This window comes from Strongylocentrotus purpuratus, unplaced genomic scaffold (genome assembly GCF_000002235.5).
Source record: "Strongylocentrotus purpuratus isolate Spur 01 unplaced genomic scaffold, Spur_5.0 spur5_scaffold_21, whole genome shotgun sequence".
Taxonomy (NCBI): Eukaryota; Metazoa; Echinodermata; class Echinoidea; order Camarodonta; family Strongylocentrotidae; genus Strongylocentrotus; species Strongylocentrotus purpuratus.
In genome coordinates this window covers 22,398,358-22,422,193 of record NW_022145607.1, presented here as the reverse complement: position 1 = coordinate 22,422,193, position 23,836 = coordinate 22,398,358, and the positions used below count along the sequence as shown (strand labels likewise).

The 23,836-nt window shown below is 38.2% G+C and overlaps 2 protein-coding genes across 2 annotated transcripts; both read right to left on the bottom strand.

The window, feature by feature from the left end:
* Nucleotides 1-1,542: 1,542 nt before the first annotated feature.
* On the bottom strand, nt 1,543-8,229 carry LOC576533. Its single transcript, XM_030994235.1, has 4 exons — nt 8,182-8,229; nt 4,265-4,433; nt 3,547-3,714; nt 1,543-2,609 (listed from the first exon to the last, which is right to left on the bottom strand). The coding sequence occupies exons 1-4, from the start codon at nt 8,227-8,229 to the stop codon at nt 2,461-2,463; spliced, it is 534 nt and encodes a 177-aa protein (XP_030850095.1). The 3' UTR covers nt 1,543-2,460.
* Nucleotides 8,230-13,838: 5,609 nt separating this feature from the next.
* Nucleotides 13,839-17,579, bottom strand: LOC576454 (slit homolog 2 protein-like). Its single transcript, XM_030995446.1, is given in 2 exon segments — nt 13,839-15,401; nt 15,404-17,579. Coding segments are annotated over 2 exon segments (2,679 nt in total). The 3' UTR covers nt 13,839-14,898.
* Nucleotides 17,580-23,836: the final 6,257 nt, after the last annotated feature.

Here is a 23,836-nt window from a genome sequence, read left to right as displayed (position 1 = left end):
CCCCCCCCCCCCCACACACACACACACACACACTGGGAATGCCAACTCTTAAAATAGTGGGCAAAAGTGAGAGAGAAAAATCCGGAAATTATTTTAATTTCAGCAACATTTGTAAATCACTTGTATCGAATTAGAAATAAACCAAGTTTTAATTTTATTTGGGGGTCAACCCCCCCCCCCCCATCAGTACGCTAGCGCACTCATTAATACCAGGTTAATGGAATAACTCGTCACCAGGAGCCCAGGAAAGAAACATCTATACATTTGAATGTGTTAGTAACCCGGTCTATTCCCCGAAAATGTGGGTGTTCAAAATGCATAATAGTATTTAGATGGAATCCACTTTATTGTTGTCCAGAAAACATTTTAGTGAAGAAGTACTCTCATTATTATTTAAATGCTTTACTAGGATTCTCCCGCCCTTGAAGAGGGGAGTAAATTTATGCAACCATTACTGTTTCTGCTCATCTTTAATGTGATACTATTTGGAAAACTAAAAAACTGACCTGGCTTATATCTCGTTTTTTATTTTTACTTATTTTTTTTCTTCTTCGTTTTTGTCTACTTTTATTTAACAATAGTTATTTTTTTTATTTTTTTTTTCTTCTTGTTTTTTTTGGGGGGGCGAGGGGCTTGGGGAGGGGCAGGGGCTTGGGGAGGGGCAGGGGCTTGTCCGAAATTTGTGAGACCTTAACCTGGCTCTCAAAATGATGATAACCTTCTTTTCTGTCAGATATTTTGAACACGTGTTTGGGCCCCTCGCCTCTCCGTGGCCAAAGAATCCTAGATGACCACTCAATCAAACATTTCAGATTCAACAAAGTACTGATTCAATAAGCCGTCATCTGATAATGATCACTTTTTACCTATTAGTTTGATAATGAATTTCTTGATGTCGAATCTATAACCATTTGCGGTATAGACACCATTTGATAAAAACACAAAAAAACACTCTGCAAACCTCAGATAAACAACAACAAAGGAAATTGAAGTTTTTTGTTTGATATATATTTATATTTATTTAGGAATATTTAAACTATTAACAAATACACAAAAATTACAATTAAATCATGTAGCTTAATCTATAGCTTCAAATAATCAGTATTACAATTAAGTTAGACATAATTATTCCTTAAAGCAGAAATTTCTGTTACGCTCTACAAAAGCTTCTGCAGCTTGTAATATTTCCATATTGTATTAAATACACTGTATTGTCAATGTCATCTACTTTTAAATTAAATAATCTTCTATGATTCTTACACAGGAAACTACATGTATAGTACTTTCATGAAAATTGCACATTCCTATTCATTACATGTATATTACAACTAGGGCCAGAGAGGGGGGGGGGGGGGGGTTGGGGTCATGTGGGTCCACATCTCCATGGTTTTTTTTTTTGCCAGTCAACGTTTTTCTTTTCAATTTGAACCCCTCCCTTATTTTAAGCTCAATCATTTATTAATGAACCTTTTGTTGGTGGGGGAGGTGAACTGGAGTCACTGGACCCTTTTTAATCTCCTGTTCAAGGTTCCAAGGTTTTAATTTTTTTCGTTTTCCTTTTCACACATCCAGCAATTTGTTTATTTTAATGAACACCACAAAATCTTGAGCCAAGAATGGGACCATGGTCCAGGTAATTTGTATCACAAGTTCTTCTCAAATGAAAAACTTGATGAATTTACAATACATAATTTATTACAACTACATGTACATTTAATCCTATTTCAGATGACAACATAACAATGCTTTAAAAGTATGACAGTTTTAAATTGCAACAGTAAACAAAAAGGTATGGCTATCATGGTCTAAGAGTTGTTTACCAACTACTTCGTTCGTTCGTTCATTCGTGTCTCCTTAGATCAAGATTAGTATCTTGATCTTCGGAGCAATTGCTACAACCGGCCGTGTCAGACACGTTGCCCTGGGGTGCGAGATAGGACTCTTGTAGCGTGCCCCCACTTAACACAATAACAATTAACATTACATTTAATTAAAACTACTTGACAACCCCTGACATCACTAAACCAAACCCTCAACTTACACCTATCATTAAACTCCATTGCAACTCCCATCTCATATCTATGATGAAATATATCGTGGGGCGGTTGTACAAAACTTGCCCCTGCGGAAACTGCTCCGCTTCAATTTATTACACTTTTTAACAACAAAACGTTTTAGCTCTCCATAGGCTATTTTATTGAGTCAAACAAAACATTTTACGAATCAATGAAATGAAGTCTTTGTTTATCTCAAATAAAAAAAATACTTTAACATTTTCTCCTTGTTGTTCTTACATTTACCAGATTCCTTATTTCAACCCTGGACCAGACATTTTACCCCACCCTAAAACCCAACATAAAACCCTAACAAAAGCGTCTACTATACATGCTAAACGTTGACATCAATAATTAGGAATCGCTTTTAGAATGATTAATAAATGAGAAAAGACAAAGAAATGGGTTACTTCTTGATTCCGATGGACACAGATTTCTTGAAGTGCTCTTCGGTCTTGACGTTCGCTAGCATGAACCTAGCAACGTCTGCTCTCGACATCTTTTTGTTCTTAGTGTCACAAAACTCACGACCGATCTCGACTATGATCTCTTGACCTGCAATCAATAAGATAAAATGGACATAATTAAAAGTAATATTCAACTCTCTTTTCAAAGTATGTCAAGAAGTCTGCGTTGAGTGCAGCTCAAACTGATTTTGGTTCGTATATGAACATGTTCTGTCTTTAGGTTCGGATCCAGGACCTGGTTGCATAAAACTTGAGCAAAATCAGATAACTACCGGTAATAAGAATGTTCTGAATTTTTGAAATGTAAAACTATGGAACAATGAAAATCACGAGACAAATTGGAAACTCACTCATGAGTCTGTGGCGTCATGTCTTCACTATCGACTAATTGTTTTCTTTATATTGATAATATAAATTTCATACTTCCCCCTAAGAATCTTATTTTTTCACACCAGCATCCAAATTAGATTGGTAGTTATATGTGTTTGTGTGGATGCACTAATATCTAGAGTAATTTTTTTAGTTAAATCATCAAAAATGTGAATTTTGATGAACTATTTACATATAAATCAATAATTATGAATATACAATATTCAGAAAATAGTATCAATTCTTCAAAGTTCATAAAAGATTTTGTGAAATGTCATGCACGCGATATGATACAAATCATATAACCTGGGCAAAGGCATGGGGAAATCAAGTTTTGGGGGACAAAAAGAGAAATTAATGGGATTAAACTATATAAAGCAATTGATAAATAGCGAGAATATAACGTCACAAACTGATAACCAAATTGGCAATTTGTGTAGTGATTTCCATTGTTCTATAGTTTTGTCATACTTTTTCAAAAAATTCATAACTTTCTTATTAGTTACCCAATTTTGCTCAAACTTTTTTTATTGGTTTGTGTGATTTTTGAAATTAAGTTATTTTTGGGGTGGACTTGCCCTTTATAGGGCCTTTTTTCTAAGATAGCCTACCTTTACTGGGTCCATCTAAGTGGCTTTGGATCTAAGATAGCCTACCTTTACTGGGTCCATCAATGAGCATAGGTGGTTTGACTGTGGTGTAGTCTATGTCCTGACCCTCGTCTTCCAGAAACTGTTCCATGACGGTCAAATCAGCTAACGGTTTACTCAGCACTGACCGGACGACCCAACGAGCCATGTAACCAGGGTCGTCATCGGGATCAACTGAGATGCAAAATGTGCAGAAAGATTTATAACAATACAACAACAAAACACAATGATAGTTGACTTGACTGATCTATGATTGTTGAATCACTGGTGTCAATGTGGATTGTGAATCCACCGTATTAAGAAGTATATCGTTAATTGTTGCTAGATGATGGTGTGATCCCTCATATGTTTTACACTTCAACTAATCCAGAATCTTGCCGATTGAATTTTAACAATCTCCACCATAGCAATGCGATCTCCCCCTACTTACCAAAGATGGTATGATCCTAAAATTAGTAAACCCAGCAAAAATGTTCCTAGACTGGACATACAAGTTCTAGATAGCGCCATCTTCGGTGCAGCAAGTGTAAGGAATATTGTAGAGATAAAATAAGAATCTGCAAGGTTCAAGACTACTCTGATCTTCAACAAGCCAAGCTGTTTATTTAAACTGTTGACAAAGGAAACCCATGTCAACATCTCACAACTTTGGTTCCGTTGATGTAAATGTTGACAAAAGTCTTGTCACTGTTGGCCTCAGTTCACCATAGCCCCACATACTGACCTTTGATATACCAGGATGACATCATGAGGATCCTCTTGACCTTAGCACCTCTCATCGCCGTGATGATGGCCCTCATAGAAGCCGAGTAGATGGTTGTACTCTTGATGAGTGACGGTGACCCCAGGCAGGAGAACACCGCATCACATCCCTCAAAGTGGGGTTGAAGGCTCTCCCATAGGAAAGAAATGAGCCTGCCGCATACTCCTGCGGCAGACCTGCCGCAGACAGTCATCTTTTTCACATGCAAATTAGTTTTGCCGCAGACTTGCCGCAGACTTGCCGCATACTCTTTCAGTATGATGAAGAGTCTGCGGCAGGTCTGCCGCAGACTTGCCGCATACTCTTTCAGTATGATGAAGAGTCTGCGGCAGGTCTGCCGCAGACTTGCTCCAGACTTGCCGCATACTCTTTCAGTACGATGAAGAGTCTGCGGCAGGTCTGCCGCAGACTTGCTGCAGACCTGCCGCAGACTCTTCGTCACGAATATTCATATCTCATATAGACCTGCTGCAGACCTGCCGCATACTCTTTCATATCCAGTACGTGGCAATAAAGTATGCATGTAGAAAAACCAGTGATAAACTGAAACTTCATAATCAATATTGGCAATATCGATATTACCAATATGTATGTCGATATTACCAATTAGGTATATTCTATTCTCAATTGTATTAACTTCATCACATTGATCATTTGAAGTGTATTCAAGAGTAACATTTAAAGTGACACAGGCTCGTACACATCTATATACTAAATATGTATATTGTTTGTTGGTTAGTAATCATAGTTTCTTGGTTAGTAATCAATATATCTATTGCTTAAACGTGAATGTAATTGTAACATGATCAGACAAAATAATCTATTGGTTAATAATGGCAAAAGGAAAATAGAAATCACAAAAATGATGTGCATTGTCTTAATTTGCTTAACAAATCATGATAAATGTATTTTTCTGTCACACGTGTAAAGTAATAATGAATATGCATGAGATGATTGGTTTCAATTGGCCCTATTAGACTTTAATGGGATTTCCTGTGGCAGACCTGCCGCAGACTGTTCCTGTGGCGTACTGGTATGCGGCAAGTCTGCAGCAAAGTTTCGCCCTGCCGCAGATCTGCCGCAGACTGTTCCTGTGGCATACTAGTATGCGGCAAGTCTGGAGCAAAGTTTCATCCTGCCGCAGATCTGCCGCAGACTGTTCCTGTGGCATACTAGTATGCGGCAAGTCTGCAGCAAAATTTCATCCTGCCGCAGATCTGCCGCAGACTGTTCCTGTGGCATACTAGTATGCGGCAAGTCTGGAGCAAAGTTTCATCCTGCCGCAGATCTGCCGCAGACTGTTCCTGTGGCATACTAGTATGCGGCAAGTCTGCAGCAAAATTTCATCCTGCTGCAGATCTGCCGCAGACTGTTCCTGTGGCATACTAGTATGCGGCAAGTCTGGAGCAAAGTTTCATCCTGCCGCAGATCTGCCGCAGACTGTTCCTGTGGCATACTAGTATGCAGCAAGTCTGCAGCAAAATTTCATCCTGCCGCAGATCTGCCGCAGACTGTTCCTGTGGCATACTGGTATGCGGCAAGTCTGCAGCAAAATTTCTCTTTGCCGCATACTTCGGCATACTGCGGCAGGTCTGCGGCAGGTCTGCGGCATACTTTTCACTTTCCTATGGGCTCTGCCGAGAAGACATCTCCTTCAACGACCTACACATACATGCAGTACGGGAAATTGGGAATATAATGATATATGATTCAAACATAGATATAGCACAGAATTAACTCTTTGGTTGCTTTCTTTGCCTCCCTGCAAGGTCACATGTTTGCCACACATGCAATACTGCACACAACAATACGCACCAATTGATGGGATAATATTTTGTGCAACACATTGGCTTAATTTGCAAATATTTTACCTACTTCTGGTCTTGATTGGATCTACATGTGTGATCAATCTATGAACACGGTTAAGATATCCCAGGGAGGTGATAGAGAAGGAGTGGATTCAAGCCGCTCTCCTTTGACCCCATGCTCCAAGCCGCCGAAACGTTATGAGCTAATCTGCAACTGTTGACCAGGTGGTGAGATAAAAGAGCGCATGAAATATCAGGATTTAGAATTCCTACATCAGAAAATGGTATCTCAGAAAATGGTAAAAGGCTTGGAAAAATGGTATCTCGGAAAAAGGTCTCAGAAAATGGTATCTCTAAAAATGGTATCTCTGAAAATGGTATCTCAGAAAATGGTATCTCAGAAAATGGTATCTCAGAAAATGGTATCTCAGAAAATGGTATCTCAGCAAATGTTCGCTGTCCCTTTTATTATTTAGCATCAATTGTCGAACAAACGAACACTAACTTTTGTAATTTCATACTTTTTTTTCAACTGCAAAAAAAAAAATATGTGAAAACACGCAGTAGCAAAATTAAATTTATCAAATATTGTAAATCATGGATTAAATGAAGGAACATTAAAACATGCGGATATAATCAGATTATCCTAAAACATTGAGTTTTTGTCAGGATCTAATTTTGCTTTTACCAACTCTAGCACACAAATTATAGGAAGGGTGGATTACTAAATTTGAAAAATTGTTTGATGCACTAATCCCAATACAATCCCCATATAGAGTTTATAATTTACACTGAAATTTTGCCAGTAATTAAATAAATGTGAAACTGGTGCCTGGCCTCCGAAATTCCCGGCAGTGGAAGAGCGCGGCACGGAGCATGGAACTTCAAAGCCAAGTGGAATGTTACGCATCCCATTGTTACGCTATAGAACTCACGCATGTGTTTGAATAAATTAGAGTTTCCACTCTTAGTCTATCACCTCCCTGGAAAACATTGACCTTGTAATTTATCTAATGAAGTTCATGTGTAAAGTGTTTACTTAATTAGAGTCAAACAGTTTGAGACAGATTTTCTGATAAGATTACCAAAGTTCACAGTCAAACAGCAGATTCTAGACGCAGACTTAGTTTCATTTTGTATATTATAATTCCAGTCCAGAAATGTATATAACCACATATACATAAACATTATGTCATTTGAAGACAAAAATGTCAAACGAGATACTAAATTCTCCAATTTCACAGATAACTCAAAGTACATACGTTGCCGTATAGATCTATTGTTGATCGGACTCACCGTACAAGTCATAACAGTGTACATACATGTACATGCATCCAGGCTAAATTGGCTCAAAGACAACTTGGCCCAGCTCAGTTGCAAAAACAATCAGTTTTTGTTATTCAACCCTAACCCTAACTCTAACTCTAACCCTAACCCTAAACCTAACCCTAAACCTGCAAAAACTGACCGTTTTTGCAGCTGGGTCGAGCTGTCTTTGAGCCCAGTTAGCCCGACTCCATGTACATGTATACTGCGCTCCAATATATGCATTTAATTTATTTATTTAAACACGGTAACTCTCTCAGCCTAAACAGTCGTTATTCAGAAAGTCTGTAACTGAATAAAAAATATACAAATTATATCACAAAACAAAATCCTGTAACAAAAGATAATAAAACATTAAATTAAAATATGCAAAATAATTGAATCAAATTAACAACTAAACATAAACAAAGAAAACATAAATTATTATAATACAAATTAACAATAATGAATAAAAAACGTAGATAATTAACAGAGAAGTGTATTGTAAACCTAGAGTCTGATTGACTCTCATCCCAAGGGTCATGCAGCCCCCCCCCCCCCCCCCCCCCCCCCGCGTGCATGGCGTGTATGGCCTACAAACTACCGGGAGAGCTCGGGGCACTTTCACTATGCGCGTTCGCTCACTGTACCTGCAATCTGCTTAGACCGAAAGCTTCAGTCTCTATAATCGTCGGTTGTTCCACTGAGACTACGTCTGGCTCCACTAGACGTTACTTCATGGCCTCCATCTAACGCCTGTCTTACTGTGCATAGTCCTGAGTTTCCTGTTGCACCTACTATAGCAAATTTCATGATGATTGTCGAGCTTCCTCTTCTCTTTTCGTTTCGGCCGAAACTCAAGTGTGATCATGTGAGTTGTGACTACTGTGTTTGTTTATGAAATCATACTTTGCTACTAGCCTCGTATCAAGGCAAGTATGAGTTATGATGCAAAATGCACACTGATGCTCCTATTTTACTACAAATATTCCTCAGGTTAATCTTAAATTTTATTTTATAACATATTCATATGCATATTAGTGCAATATTTTCAATATATAATCAACATGTTTCGTACTTGCAGTTGCCACTCGAGTCTGAAAGAAAACTAGCATGAGAAAGTAGAGGGAAGGGCCTTTGGTGTGGGCGTGTCCACGACCTCGTTGTTGCAGAAATGAGAGATAAGTGATCAGACAAAGATATCATAATTATAATAAGAATGGGGCAATTGGTAATCTTATCCATTGGGGGAAAAAGGGTCATTTTAATGATAGAATTTGACATTCAGAATTCGGCCATGAGAAACGGTTGGTCTGTCTGGCAATCCTACATATTTTGCTCAGGCGAGAATAGACCGCCGTCATGTTACGAACATATTCAAATTATTCCATTAACCTGTTACCAATGAAAAACTACAATATTCAGAATTCCGCAAACGTTACTTGGTGAAATATCGGGCAAGCTGTAGGCAAGCCAAGAAAAACCTCTGTCTTTATAAAATGTACCGGCAAATTGAATATGTTAGTAAACCGGCATATATAGGCCTATTGCTGAAGTTTAGGCTTTATTTCGTGAAAACTATAAGGTAAGGGTTAAGGTTAGGGTTGCGAATGGGTTCTAGGTTATATGGTTTAGGTAAGGGTTCGGTATAGTGTTGGGTTCAAATGTTATGAGATCACTGCTGAGCAATTCGTCCTTGTTTTCACGAAGTGACGGAAGTGAGGAAAATCGTAACGCAAAGTGAATGCAATTTTTTTTCACTACCGTCACTTCGTGAAAACAGCGACGAATTATGTCACAGGAGCCATACGGTGACATACACACCCCTCTGTCTGGGTATAGGCTACATGTTAGAACTACTTGCCTAAATTAAGAACTAACATGGGTCACTGGGTGCATAGTGGGTGGAAAGTAGAGTGACAGACAGACGACAAGAACATGATTGTAAATGAAGCCACCAAACTTGAAATTATCTAAGTGTAGATAAGCTAACAGTTATCACAATTTTATCCAGGATTGAAATAGGAAAAGAAAGAGAGTAATAGAGGGCGGGGAAAGGGGGTAGGAGATAAAAAAAAAAAAATACAGGGTGCCAATAAAGACTTACTTACGCCTAAATGACTTTCATTTTGTTTTAAAGGGAGGGGGGGTGGAAAGGGGAGGCGGGGTGGCATCAAGTCAAGTTCATCATATCTCAACTTATACGGACTCGATACGTCCATGGAATGGTTTTGTTTTGCCGCCCTCTGTCGGCATAACAACTTAAGACATCAACAGCGGATTCGGGATCTTGCCTCTTTCTGATGGCAACAATTTGAAGATTAATTTCTCCCGCCATCCCCAAAATATATTTGGTGACAAAAGAAGACAATAATATTGCCCATGAACAGACGATTTGCTCGTTTTTAGGGCTAATTGTATAATGATATGACAATGTTATCATTCAATATTTTTATTTTCTCGTTGATCAGATTTATTCCGATGTACTGTACTTCAATTCAGTTTAAAGCTGGATTTTCTATGTAGTGTATAATAATTTTTGTATAGATATGCGTGAAGACAGCTAAATTATGTAATATAAGGAAACGAAACAAGCCCCAAACAAACGAAAAACAAGTTTATGATGTGCATTTATTATTTTGTCCTCACCAAAATGACTTGTATCCTGGAGATAACTGAAAGAAGAAAAAAATGTTATGTAATAAAATAAATTACCAGGGGTACATGCCCTAGCTCTATTATATAATGAGTACGTTTTCTATGGTGGCCCTGAAGGGACATCGCGAATAGACTAAATCGTGAAAAATATGCGATAAAATTCACGATATCGTCAATTTTATCGCATATTTTTCACGAAGAAATTCACGAAATTGACGATATCGTGAACTTTATCGTGAACTTTTCACGATGAAATTGACGATATCGTGAATTTTATCGTGAAAAGTTCACGATATAAAGTTCACGATATCGTCAATTTTATCGTGTACTCTATCGTGTACTCTATCGTGTACTCTCCTGACGGGCGCTTCGTAAACAAAACCAGCCCTAGCTGGGGGAGACAGAGAGAGAGAGAGAAGGAAAGGGAAAGAGAAGAAAGAAAGAGAAAAACGAAAAAGAGGGAGAATAGTAAAGAAAGGAAAAGAAAGAAAAGAAAGGAGGCAAGAGCCCTTCGCCCCTGTTTCCCTCTTTTCTTATTCTTTTTCCTCTTCTTTCTTTCCTGTTATATTTTCTTTCCCTCTCTCCCTTCTCTTTCCCTTTATGGCGGGAGGGGGGAGGGGGAGGTAAGAGCCTTTCGCCCTTCCCCCGTTTCCCTCTTTCCGTCTTCTTCTTCTTTCTTTCCTTTTATATTTTCTTTCCCTTTCCCTTTCCCTTCTCTCTATCTCTCTCTCTCTCCTATTTATTTGTTGGCGCGGGAGGGGGGGGGGGAGGAGGCAAGAGCCCCTCTTTTCTTCTTATTCTTCTTCCTTTTCTTTTTTATTCTCTTTCCCTTTCCCTTCTCTCTCTCTCTCTCTTATTTATTTTTTGGGCGGGGGGATGCAAGAGCCCTTCGCCCCCGTTTCCCTCTTTTCTTCTTCTTCTTCCTCTTCTTTCTTTCCTTTTATCTTCTCTTTCCCTTTCCCTTTCCCTTCTCTCTCTATCTCTGATTTTTTTTTTTGGCGGGGGGTGGGGAGGGAGGAGGCAAGAGCCCTTCGCCCTTCCCCCGTTTCCCTCTTTCCTTCTTATTCCTCTTCTTTCTTTCCTTTTATATTTTCTTTCCCTTTCCCTTCTCTCTCTTATTTATTTTTGGCGGGGGGGGGGGGGGGGGAGGTTAGAGCCTTTCGCCCTTCCCCTGTTTCCCTCTTATTCCTCTTCTTTCTTTCCCTTTCCCTTCTCTCTCTCTCTCTCTCTCTCTCTTATTTATTTTTTGGCGGGGGGGGGGGGGGGAGGTAAGAGCCTTTCGCCCTTCCCCTGTTTCCCTCATTCCTTCTTCCTCTTCTTTCTTTCCTTTTATATTTTCTTTCCCTTTCCATTTCCCTTCTCTCTCTCCTTATTTATTTTTTGGCGGGGGGGGGGGAGTGAGGAGGAGGCAAGAGCCCTTCGCCCCCCCCCCGTTTCCCTCTTTTCTTCTTATTATTCTTTCTTTCCTTTTATCTTCTCTTTCCCTTTCCCTTTTTTCCTTCTCTCTGTCTCCCCCAGCTAGGGCTGGTTTTGTTTACGAAGCGCCCGTCAGGAGAGTACACGATAGAGTACACGATAGAGTACACGATAAAATTGACGATATCGTGAACTTTATATCGTGAACTTTTCACGATAAAATTCACGATATCGTCAATTTCATCGTGAAAAGTTCACGATAAAGTTCACGATATCGTCAATTTCGTGAATTTCTTCGTGAAAAATATGCGATAAAATTGACGATATCGTGAATTTTATCGCATATTTTTCACGATTTAGTCTATTCGCGATGTCCCTTCAGGGCCACCATAGTTTTCACCTATCACAGAGAAAAATGGAACAGATTCAACATTATCTGTCTATCTCCCCCCCCCCCCCCCCCCCCCCCCCCCCCCCCTCCTCCCCTCCTTATACTTCTTTTCCTCTTTCTCTATTCATCTCACTCTCTCTCTCTCTCTCCCTCTAATTCCCCTGCCTAATTATTGTCGTTGTTTCTCCCCCCCCCCCCATGCACCCATTTCATTATTCTCCGCTACTTTTATAATTAAAATATGTTTCGTGTTGTCTAATACTTTGATATTTTATTTGATGTTTTCATTAAACCTTGCCACTGCTGTGTGTGCAACATGTATACAGTTGTAAATTTATCCGTCCCACCATTAAAGGGATAGTTGAGTTCTGTTTTCAGACCGCGAATGCCTTCAAAGTGCATGGTTATTGCTCTTATTCTTATCTATGACATTTCTAGTGCATGAGCCGGCTTGTTGTGCGTAATATAACCAACACGGAAATGCCATCAAAAAAGCCAACATCGGTATTGGCTGAAATACGACGTAAAATGCGCTACTTCGTTTTTTTCAACGGCTTTTTCAAATTATCTAATATTTGTGGTGGTACACTAGAAATCGTTATATTTATGGATAATTTCAACCATCTCTGAACCGATTTTGATCAAACAAAGATCATTTTGTAATTTAAATTGTATATTCTTTCAAATTTGACAGTCAGTTTTTCATTATCTCACAAAAAAATATTTTGTGTAGCGCCCTCTGCAATAGCACTCAACAATCCCTTTAAGCACGTTGGTCTTGATAAAGTGGCACGCCGGGGATGGGTCGGGTGGGGGTTGGGTGTGCACAGGGTCGTCTCCAAAGGGGGGTGTGTGGGGGGGGGGTGCGACACCCCCCCCCCCCCCACCTGTCAGGGTATTGTCGGTAAAATTGCGCTGCCGTCGGGACAAAAGAGAAAAGGGGGAGGGGGGAAAAGAGAGGGAAAGGGAAAGAAAAGAAAAAAAGAAAAGGAAAAGAAAAGAAAGAAAGGAAAAGAAAGGAAAAGAACGGAAAAGAAAGGAAAAGAAAGGAAAAGAAAAGAAAGGAAAGAAAAGAGAAGAAAGAAAGAGAAAAAAAAAAAGAGGGAGGAGAGGAAAGAAAGTAAAAAAAAAGAAGAAAAAAGAGAAAAGGGAAACAAAAGAAACGGGGGTGAAATAGAGGAGAGAGGGCAGGTAAGAGCCTGAGAAAGGAGGAGTGGGAGTAAAAGAAAGAGAGAGAGAGGGGGGGGGGGGGTCGTTGGGTGGAGTCGTCTCGTCGAGGGAGCTATAAAGACACAGGTAAATACGTTGTTGTGTCGGGTCATCTGTGTCGGTATTCTTGCTCGATCCTCGTGTATTATGACAGTATCTTACAATATCTTACATGGAATATTCACCTTTTGAGGAAATAATCAAAATTGTAAGGTCATCCTATACTCTCATTTAGCCATGATGCCCGACTCTTTTTTTGGAATTCCCTATATATCATTGTTTTTGTGATGCATCAACATAAATATGACCTTATCTGTGAATTCTACACCACACACACAGCAAACAATATATTACATGGAATTTTCACCTTTTGAGGAAGTAATCCAAATTGTAAGGTCATCCTATACTCTCATTTAGCCATGATGCCCGACTCTATTTTTGGAATTCCCTATACAGTGCGTCCTAGAAAAAGCGAGAAAACAATATCTTACATGGAAAATTCACCTTTTGAGGAAGTAATCCAAACTGTAAGGTATGCATTTTCTTGTTGACTGATTAATCTTGAAATACTGTAAAGACACGATTTCTCCAGAAGAAAATGAATTCATTCCATAGATAACTTATCATCTCTTAAGAGCCAGGAGGGTATTAACTATGTATGCACGTTTGGCTCCAGAAGATTATGGTTTGTGCTTAACACTCATTTTATATAATAATGATATTAATAACAGTAATGATAAAATAAAAGTAGTGGTATGGTGAAGATAAATGGTTTATTGATAGATTAACAACAACAAAACATTGCGACATAGCCGAATTGTGCGATGATTTTACAATGATATAGAGTGCATACAAATATGGCAATTTGCTTTGACAAAAATAGATAAATAAAAATTACAATCAACATTGATAGAATTTTTACCAAAAATTGTAATCAGCATTGACAAATACAGTTTAACACAAAGTAATCAATGAACAAATAACATTTTTTGTTATCACAATCTTTTGTATAAACTAATATGGCATGTGATTCATTATTCTACATGAAAATGTAAAGAAAAAATATGAAATCTAAAGACATAGTTGATATCTTTATTTTTACATCTGTTATCTTTGAAAATGATAATAATGTTGATACATTCTACTGCTGCTGCTGCTACTTATGATAATGCTACTATTTACTTTTGTATGATGCTTTTTAGGCTTGAAATTATAAGCCGGGCCTCAGCTCCGGTATTAACCAGGGCACAAAGAATTTTGAAGAATACATTCGATCTAGTCCTAAATTACTGCGCAGTTTATGATAGGCACCTTTGTTACTATGATGGCTTCTTGAAAGAAAAAAGAAAGAAAATATCATTAAGGATCTATTGTATGAAAAGTTTGAAAAAGGAACAAAGTACTAAAGAAATATTGATTAAAGAGAGCAGTTTCTAAATTATTCTTATCTTGATAATGTGAACTTGATAATGTGAAAAGAAACTAACCCTTTTTGAGGGCAAGGAAAAAGAAAAAAAGGCCGTTCTTTACTCAATTTTGTTTTGATATTATACATTTAAGAGTAGTAATTTTGGTTATTTGTGGGTTAACAGGATAGACTTTCCCCCAAAAACCTCGAAGAAACAAGTTGATTTGGAATATACAGTGTATATACATATTTCGAAAGAAATAAGGGAGTAATGGTTGAGTAACTTTAGCATCCCAATTGCTGGCCTCCATTTTGAAATATTTGTAAAGGTTGAAAAAAAAATATCTCCACTGGGATTCGAACCGGGATTTAAGCTACCTTAAGTGTTTTTATACTGGTTCTATTCATTTGGGATCAGATCATTGGTCCTTAGGTTGATGGTCAGATTCTTTGCCAATTCCTTCCAGAAATATTCTTGACCTCTCACATCTTCTGTCCAGTGGAGGTAAGGTCTGCCGTCACTGAGGAACAACCTCGCCAAGAAAGGTATCTCATCATCTGGGATGTCTTCGAGGAAGACAACGACTACAAATTCGGTCTGGGTATCACTCACGTGATCCATGGCCGTACGAAACTTGAGCATGAACCAGCGATCACGTACAGCGGCTCTGCTGAGTAGAATGATGGTCTTGTAACTCCGGCTCACCACGTAGTCAACGGCATCCAAGTAGTACATACCCGGTATGAGGTCTGCGTCACCAAAGATGTTCTTTTGAAACTGCGGTAGCTGATCTTCCAGAGTTGGTCTCAGATTTTCGCGAATCCATTCTTCGTCGTCGTCATAGGAGATGATATTTACGTCGAACTCATAGTCGTTATGGTTGCGTGCGTCTTGCCTCTCCCTATACCAATGACCGCCAGTTTTAGGAGGAAGAGTTTGTACTTTAGCTTCCATCGCTTGTAATAGACGAGCACGAGGAAGACAACCAAGGAAACGATAACAATCGGAATTAAACTGAAGATGGCATAGTTGAACCGACAGAGTTCAGTGGGGTTAAAATGAAGTAAAGGTTTCTCACGGAGAGGAGCCAATGATAATGGTGCACATAGAGTCTGTTCCTCATTGACAAGGCTTACTGTTCCATTCTGATTCAGCCAATCTAGAAGCCACTCGAGATCACATGTACAAACAAGTGAGTTCTGGGAAAGATCTACCAGTGAAAGAGAAGAATAGATTGGTCTAAATGTGCTCTCGTTTAAACTCGTTAGCCTGTTGTTTGCCAATGAAAGGTTTGTAAGCCTGGAGTTGTTCAAGAACGTTCCTTCATCAAGGTATGCTATAATGTTTCCATCAAGGGTAATACTTCGTATTTGCCCTAACCCTGTGAGTAAACCAGTACGAATCTGCTTAAGGTTATTACCTGATAGGTTCAGCTTCTGAAGTGATTCCAAATCTGTAAACACAAGAGGGTGAAGGTTTGAAATAGCGCAGGTATCTAAACTGAGCTCCTGTAGAGCAGAGAGGTTTCGAAAGATCCTATTATCCAGGCTGATTTTGCCAATGTTCGGATTCTTACTCATATCCAATGTCGTAAGATTGAACAGTCCTTTGAAAAGAGAAACATTTGTGTTTGGATCCCACAGATCAGAAGACGAAACTTGTGACTCTTGTATATCCAAATAAACAAGATTCGATGAGTTTCTGAAGACTTCCCCAGGGTAAAAAGGACTTACAATTATCAAACGGATATTTCCTGCCATACGCAGCGACTTTAAACTCGGACTGTTAAACAGCAAAACAGAGATACTGCATCTTGACAAATCGACGGTGTGGATGTTATTTAGTCCAGTAAAGGATGACAAACGAATAATACTAAGTCTTTTGTTATAGCTTAAGTCTAAAAGGGTTAAATTTTGCAAACCAAGGAATGCAAATTTCGAAATTACTGTCAATAAATTCCCTGATAAATACAACTCGGTGAGGTTGATTGTCCAAGTATGTTTACCAGTATTTATACTCCTTACCCCATTATAATCTATTTTCAGCACTTTCAACGCCTGCATGCCGTCAAAAAAGTTCGGTTCGATCGTAGCTATTTTGTTATAACTGAGAACAAGTTGATCGAGCAGCGTCAGATTCGAGAAGACAAATGGATAGAGTGCATTCACTTTGTTGCCGGAGAAATCAAGAAGAGTGAAGGAATAATCTCGCAATGGAGTAAAGACATCTTGAGGTAAAAGACTTAAATTAGCAGCAAAGACTATAAGCCTCTTGATTTGCGAACGAGAGATTCCGATTGTTAGGTTTCTCAGCATCTCGGGTGTCCAAGAGTGGCGTCTGGAACGTCCGAGAAACAGTGAGTGGGTATGTAGTTCAGCAATTGCAATGGGATCAATCAACTTGATGGGGTTTTCACTAAGGTGCAGACTATCAGTTTGACATGCATAGGTGAAAGTTTCCTTTGTGAGCTGTTCAATGTTGTTAGCATAAAAGGAAGCATGTCCTACTGAGCCACAAGTGCTGATATTAATGAAAGTGAGGTTGTTGAAACGTAAATCCAGGTAGTCTATGTGTTGGTTCCATTTTAGGGTGTCGTTGGGAAGGGATTTCAAGTTTGAATATGACAGGTCCAGGTAGGTCAGCTTACTGGCCCATCTGAATAATCCTGTAGGTAGGAGCACAAGACGGGGATTGAAGGTTATAAACAGGTTCACCAACTTCCTCAGAGGGTTGAAAGCGGTGGGTTCTATCACTTTGATGTCGTTAGCTGAAAGATTCAAGAAAGTGATCAGGGGGTATCTCTCAAACGAGAAATTCTGGAGGACAGTGATGTTGTTTCCAGACAGATCAAGTTCCTTAGTGCCTCCTGCAAGATTTTGAGGAACCGAATCAAGACCTCTGTTACTGCAGTAAGCTTTTCTTTGCTCTAAATTTTGGTAACATCCCTGACGAACGCTTCCTGTATGTAATCCTGAGGATACAATCTCCATCGAGTCGCCTTGGAAGGCTTGAAGCATCAGAGGCAAGAGAAAAGCCATGACCAATGTTGGGAAAAGAGATGAATGGTGTTTGAAAGACATGGTGTCCTTTATTCGTCTGTAAAGTGGCAGAAAGATAATATCCTCCATTTGATTTAGCTGACCAATATCAGTACAACATACTTGATAATGATTTATGATGTATTTATTAGAGAGACAATGATTTATATAATAGCTATATGACATTCACTATGAGTGCAATACTTATTTTGAAGATAATTAGTTAAACTGATTATGAAATAATCGTATGCATAAAGCTCGAAAAGGTGTGTGAGCAGATGATTATTAAATGTTTGTTGGAAGCTTATACTTAAAACTTAAAGGTTATTTAAAAGTTTGCACATGAAGTGATCTTTCGTATTAAAGCTTCGGAATTGATAATCAGAAAGAGGATTACACTAATAGAAGGCCATGATCACGAATCGAGGACACATGCCATCACATGCGGATTTAAGGAGGATGGGGGCACAACGGCCGGCCCGTACCCCCGTTTGAAACCTAAGTGGTATATATTTGATACGAATTAAAAAAATATTATTTGCTCGTCAGAAAATCTTCCCCTCTTTTACAAGATCCTGGGTCCGTGGCTACATGCCATTAACTAAAGCAACAATATTGCGGTCTTTCTTCTTTTTTTCCTTTCTCTTTTTACTCCAGATGATAAAAATAATAAAAAAGTAGTGAAAATATCTTGAAATTGTAACGTACCTCTACTTTCTGGATACCAGGAAATTACACACGACTTGAGATACGTGGAATTGGTAAGCAGGTAAAATGAAAGCACACCCGACTCAAATCACTGACTTGTAGCTTCTGCTATCTGCACACTCAAGTCAGTTCACGGAATATGACATTTGCTGAGTTTAACCTCTGCCATTTCTGCCAGGGTGTTTACTGTTTCCTTCCTGGTCAGTGTGTACACGGTTAAATTCATTTCTTGTTAAATGAATGAATTATTAAAATGAATGCTTCAATTGTGAAAACCAATTAAGGAAGTGTGGGGCGGGGGGAGGGGGGCAACGAGGAGGAGCACGCGTTTCCCGCAGAAATTATTCTTATTTTTGTTCTTATAATTGTCATTATTATTATTATTATTATTATTATTATTATTATTATTATTATTATTATTATCATTATTATCGTTATTATTGTTATCTTTATTATGAAGATGATGATGATCATTGCTATTATTATTAGTAGTAGTATTATCATAACTGTTTTAATTATTATTCTTATCATTATCATTGTTATTATCATTCTTATTATTATTGATTTTGTCAATATTATTAAAGACTTGTTTAATGATCGCTATCCCTTTCCTATCTGATTTTATAAAAATAGATTGAAGATGTTTTTTTGTCGGGCAAAACATGATCCTGGAAACTAGTCATGATGATAAATTCATTCATGAAATTGTTTAAGATGGAAGAGTGTAGCTGAAACCGCCCCTCGTGTCATTATTCTCGGACTAGCGTAATTTTTCTGCCTTCGGATTTTTTGTATGGCTTCGCCGTGGATTCTGACTACCAGGGATGTCGAAAGCAACCCTTCCCCCTCTCTCTGTCTTTCACAAACGCAAACACATACTCCCACTACACGCGGTTCTAGGACACCTACCCCCTGGACAACCACCCCCGGATAACCTCCCTCAGGGAGTGGCGTAATGAGCAAAATCTTTTTTTGAGGTCAGAACAACATCTTTATCACCACCAAGTAGCATAATGCAGGGGCGGCGCTTCAAAAATAAGGAGGGGGCACCAGCAAAAAAAAGGCACCTACAGAGGGAAACATCAACAAAACCTACACCATTTTTTAGACATTTGGTATATACCCCTTAATCGTCATGATTGTGATTACACTACCAGGGATTATATCAATATTGGTTTCTTTCTTGACGTGGTACAAGAGTGACTGCTTAATTAACCTACATACTTTGCAGTTGGGTGTGATGGTCTGAATATTAATTTTCGATCGAGCGAAGCGAGCGAGCAAACAATTTAAGATTTATGAGGCCCCAGTGCAAAAAATTACATCTTATAAAGAAGACAACAACAAAAACCCTGATGAATATTTAGCACAATCTAATGAAGAAATACTGAAAAGTGCTTTTATAAGTAACATAATTATAACATCTATAAATGCGAGCGAGCTTTAGGAAAAATTGAAGAAAAAGGGGCTCTAAGTCGCCTTGAATTGATGGTGCATCTTATGGAGAAAGGAAAAGTAGGCACTTATCAAAAGGGAAAAGGACAGTTATTAGAAAAGAAAAGGGGCTTATTTCAACGTAGAAAGGGCAACTATCAGAGCCTTCAGAGGTGAAAATGGCTCTTCTTGCACCTGAAAAGGGACACTCGAAATGGAAAAAGGCACTTGTGAGAATGGAAATTTGGAATCTGTTGAAGGAGAAGGGCACCTATCAGATTTTAATAGGGGCATTTATCAGATGTTAAAAGGGGCATTTTGAAAAGAGGGAGGGGCTCATATAAAAAAGGAAAAGGGGCACTTGTCCGAAGGAAATATGGTACTTATTAGAAAGGAAAATGGGCATGTGTCAAAATAAAGGGGGCACTTGGCAGAGGTGAAAAATGGCATTTAAGAGAAATTGAAGGGGTTATTATTAAGAAGGAAAAAGTACACTTATTAAAGAGGAAAAGGGGCACGAGTCAAAGTAAAAAAAAAAGGGCAAACATATCAGAGGTGAAAAGGGGAATTTCTCGCCCCTGAAAAGATGTACTCACCAGAGAGGAAAAGGACAGTTATTAGAAAAGAAAAGGGGCACTTGGCCTATGTAAAAAGGGGATTTTTTTGGGGGGGGGGTACCATGGGCAAAAATGAGAAACAAAACTCGGAAAATCATGTAATTTCAGGAACATTTGTAATTCACTGCAGGTATCGAATTAGAAATAAACCACGTTTAATTTTTTTTTTTTTTTTTTTTTTTTTTTTTTGGGGGGGGGGGGCGGTCAACTGCCCCAGCCCCCCTTCCCCCCCCCATTAGTACGCCAGTGGGGTAATGCAAACGTTTAATTGATCTTGTGTCAGTTTCTTTGGCGTGACTGAGGTGTATAACTAGTCCAGGGGGGTGTTTCACAAAGATCCTAAGTAGAACTTAACTCTAAGTTGGACTTAAAAATTATGCACAGCCATTGGAGTCTTAAAATGAAATATATTCAAAAGCAGAAATTCAAGTATTTTAGACTTTTTATAAATTCCACATCCAGAACATGAAATCTCCTTGATGATAGAAAATATGAATGATTTGAATAAACAATTAATGCCTTTCAAAATAACTTTAAAAAAATATTTTCAAAGATGCTAATGGCTTTCCATAATTTTTAAGTCAAACTGAGAGATAAGTTCAACTTAGGATCTTTGTGAAACACCCCCCAGAACCTGGCCGGTTCTTGATATTCCATACAATTGATTCAAGCCGCCGAAGATGCCGTTATCAACAAACTCATACGCTCACCAGCCCAGCTAATTTTTTCGCCGGGCGTCCTTATTTTGATCACCCCATCTTCGGCTGGCAGCAAGTCCAGTAAGTAGGGAGAGTTCGCATTGGTTCAGGTGTGGTTGAGATCAAAATTAAATCGGTCAGATTCTGGACTGGGGCAACAACCGCACTAGCAACTACATGCACATACACACACATACAAAATAATCCAATATGCTGAAAGAGGAAGGGAGGGGCGGGGACGGGACGGGATGGGGAGTGGGAGAGAGAGGGAGAGAGAGAGGGAGAGAGAGAGAGAGAGAGGGGGAGGGGGGAGGGGACTGTGATTAAAGTTCTGAATGTAAATATTTTTTTGAATTAGTTTAACTTACTTTCTTACATAAATGCATTAGTTTTTCCTAATTTAACACTAAGATTCTAATCTGCTTATCAGCAGATTTTTATTCTATTTTAGAACTAGGTTTATCTAGGTTTTATATCGATAGCATTGTCAGGGGAGGAAACATCCCATATAGCAATACGACGTTGGGCCAACGTTGTATAGCCAACCAATAATCACCGTTTTTCAGTGAAAATGGAGACAAAGGCCAAACGTTTAGCCAACGTTGGCCCAACGCCGTATAGCCAACCAATATCCACCGTTTATCAGCCAAAAATCTTGCTGACCATGGTCGACGTTGGCCCAACGTCGTATTGCTATCTTGGAAAGGGCGGTTGCAGTTACGTTCATTGTAATTACCATACTCATTTTCCCCAATAGACTAGTGTTATAAAAAGAACCGCTGGGAAAACGGTTTTTAAAATGTCGAATTCCAATCATAAATATCTTGATAATAAGACAGGCGATCAGCTTGTAAAAGTCATGAGATTTCTGACTAACCTAAAAGGTTATAATTATGACTGCAGCATGAGCTAAATCCAGGATTTTGTTTAGAATCTGAGGCAAAGATACCCAATCCCTTTAATACATATTTCCGCTTTATGTACCAGGCGCTTTCTTTAATCGATATAAGAACTTAGTTTGTAACAAAACCGATATTAAACAGTTTCACCAGACGGTAGTCTACAAGGAAGTTTATGGCTGTACTCTCAAATACTTCATCAAGTGAAACAAGCTTTAGAGATACTGGGGAAATTCTGCCCCAAATAAAGGAGCACACCTATTAGACCTGTATCAAAGCCTGGATATTTTCATAATTTACTTGTGACTACCCTAAAAAATGGCCATAACTCCCATTGACAATACTTAACCTTAATACTTAATCAGACGGTCACCTGACTTGGTTCTCGTCTACATTCTGCGTCAAAATGAAAAAAAAAACGCAAGTAATTAAAATGTTTGGTACAGTTTCCTTTTCAGTATTAATGTATTACCTTTTATTGTCACATTGATTGGATCCATACATGTTTGGGCTTTGATATTTAATGATAAAAATAATAATAATAATAATAATAATAATAATAATATGGACATTTACATAGCCCAGCTTCTATATGAATATAGTGATATACCCTACTGCACTTAATACAAAGTAGCATTTTATTACCCTTATTGCACCTGATTACTCTAAAAATACATTAGTATATAGTCATTAGTGTATCGTATAATTTTGTAGTATTGTAGAGATTGTAGAGATACATGTAGAGATACATGTTTTTGTAATTTGTTAATGTTTGAGCCAGTATTTTTTTTTAGTTTGAAAACTAGAGATGAAAGACAACTTGGTACAATGATATAGATGCTTGATAGAATTCATGTGTGTAGATATTTCTGGCCTTTCCTCTATATCACAACATAATTTTGCTTAATGCCTTCCAAATTAATGAATTGTGTAGAAAGTATAGTCCACTTTTAATGATCATGAGAACCCTTTGTCTACCTCGTGTACAATTTAACTGTAACAGATTTGTGTACACAACCTCAGATGGTAATAAATACATCAAACGGCCTAAAGAAAGCACACACTCTCACTCACATATACACCGGCATTACCAGTACTCAGTACTCAGAATTTAGCCATAATGCCCGACTCTATTTTTGGAATTCCCTATATATCATTGTTTTGTGATTTATAAACATAATTATGACCTTTTCTGTGAATTCTACACCACACACACAGCAAAGAATATCTCACATAGAATATTCACCCTTTGAGGAAGTAATCCAAAAGGTAGGGTATGCCTTTTTCTTGTTGACTGATAAATCTTGAAATACTGTATTAACGCTAAAGACATGATTTCTCCAAAAGAAAATGGAGCCATTCCATAGATAACTGTATCTGTTTAGAGCCAGAAGGGTATTAACTATGTATGCACTTCTGGCTCCAGAAGATGATGGTTTGTGCTTAACACTCATTCTATATAATAATGATATTGATAACAGTAATGATAAAAATAAAAGTAGTGGTATGGTGAAGATAAATGGTTTATTGATAGATTAACAACAACAAAACATTGCGACATAGCCGAATTGTGCGATGATTTTACAATGGTAGAGTGCATACAAAAATGGCAATTTGTTTTGACAAAAATAGATAAATAAAAATTACAATCAACATTGATAGAATTTTTACCAAAAAACATAATCAGCAGAGACAAAATGCAGTTTAACACAAAGTAATCAATCAACAAATAACATTTTTTGTTATCACAATCTTTTGTATTAACTAATATGGCATGTAATTCAATATTCTACATGACAATGTAAAATATAAAATATGATAATCTAAAGACATAGTCGCTATCTTTATTTTGACATCTGTTAATTGTGAAATTGATAATGATTATGATACTTCTACTGCTGCTGCTGCTTCTTATGATAATGCTACTATTCACTTTTGTATAA

What these genes read in the sequence shown, in the direction of transcription:
- LOC576533 (XM_030994235.1), bottom strand. Translation starts at nt 8,229, where the DNA reads ATGAAATTTGCTATAGTAGGTGCAACAGGAAACTCAGGACTATGCACA. An exon ending in GTCATCCTGGTATATCAAAG is followed by an intron (nt 3,715 to 4,264) that starts GTCAGTATGTGG and finishes TTTGCATCTCAG; the next exon opens with TTGATCCCGATGACGACCCT. An exon ending in CATTGATGGACCCAGTAAAG is followed by an intron (nt 2,610 to 3,546) that starts GTAGGCTATCTT and finishes TATTGATTGCAG; the next exon opens with GTCAAGAGATCATAGTCGAG.